The sequence below is a fragment of the Meleagris gallopavo genome, unplaced genomic scaffold, assembly GCF_000146605.3.
Source record: "Meleagris gallopavo isolate NT-WF06-2002-E0010 breed Aviagen turkey brand Nicholas breeding stock unplaced genomic scaffold, Turkey_5.1 ChrUn_random_7180001855738, whole genome shotgun sequence".
Taxonomy (NCBI): Eukaryota; Metazoa; Chordata; class Aves; order Galliformes; family Phasianidae; genus Meleagris; species Meleagris gallopavo.
In genome coordinates this window covers 1-1,007 of record NW_011121983.1, presented here as the reverse complement: position 1 = coordinate 1,007, position 1,007 = coordinate 1, and the positions used below count along the sequence as shown (strand labels likewise).

General features: G+C 64.4%; 1 protein-coding gene across 1 annotated transcript; it reads right to left on the bottom strand.

Annotated features, from left to right (window-relative positions):
- Positions 1-3: 3 nt before the first annotated feature.
- NABP2 (nucleic acid binding protein 2) lies at positions 4-775 on the bottom strand (the record flags this gene model as incomplete). Its single annotated transcript, XM_010726784.3, has 3 exons — positions 627-775; positions 409-546; positions 4-82 (listed from the first exon to the last, which is right to left on the bottom strand). Coding segments are annotated over exons 1-3 (297 nt in total), but the record flags the coding sequence as incomplete, so codon positions are not given.
- Between the last annotated feature and the right edge of the window lie 232 nt (positions 776-1,007).

The window sequence follows — 1,007 nt, the reverse complement described above, 5'->3', positions numbered from 1 at the left end:
GCCTCCATACTCGCCAATCTTCTGCAGGTCTCCTCCACGCCCCGTGTACAGCGTCAGGCAGCCCTTGAAGACGGAGGCGTAGCTGTGGGTGCAGGGATGGGGCTGTCAGTGGGGTGGGGGATCCCACAGTTATAGGGTCCTCTAGGGCCCCAATAGGCGTGGGGTCCCATCGATACAGGATTCTATAGAGTCCAATAGGTGTGGGGTCCCATAGTTATGGGGTCCTGCAGGTACAGGGTCCCAATAGGTGTGGGGTCCCATAGTTACGGGGTCCTGCAGGTACAGGGTCCCAATAGGTGTGGGGTCCCATAGTTATGGGGTTCTACAGATCCAAGGTCCCAATCTTATCGGGTCCTGCAGGTACAGGGTCCCACAGCTGTGGGGTCCTGCAGACGTAGGGTCCCGTACCCCTTGGTGAGGCGGATGATGTCTCCTGGCTGGATGAGGTTCCCCACGTCGTCCCACACCGAGATGTTGATGCTGCCCGTCTTGTCGGCCACTTTACACGTCCGCACCTCGTGGCCGTCCTTCGTCTTCGTCACACGGCCGTTTTTTGGGGAGGGGGGAGGACGGGGTCAGGGCGTGGGGGGGCCCGTGGGGGGTCTGGGGGGTGAGGGGGGCACCCACCCGTCTCCAGGACGATGAAGATGAGGTTGAGGTTCTTCAGCCCCGGTTTGATGTCCTTCACGAAGGTCTCGGTGCTCATGGTGCCGGGGGGGGCCCTGCGGTGATGGGGCTGTCAGTGGGGGGGGGACGGGACGGAACCGGGACCGGGATATCAGGGATGGGGGGAGCACTGAGGGGACACCGGGAGGTGGGGGGGGCTCGAGGGCACTGCTGGGCACCGGGAGTGGGGATGGAGGGGGGGCACAGGGACCGGAACACCGAGGGGGCAGCGAGTGGGGCAACAGCTGGACCGGGAGAGTGGGGGCAGAGCTCGTGAGGGGAACATCGGGACCGGGACACCGGTGGGGGACGGGAGATGGCACCGGAACATCGCAGTGGCG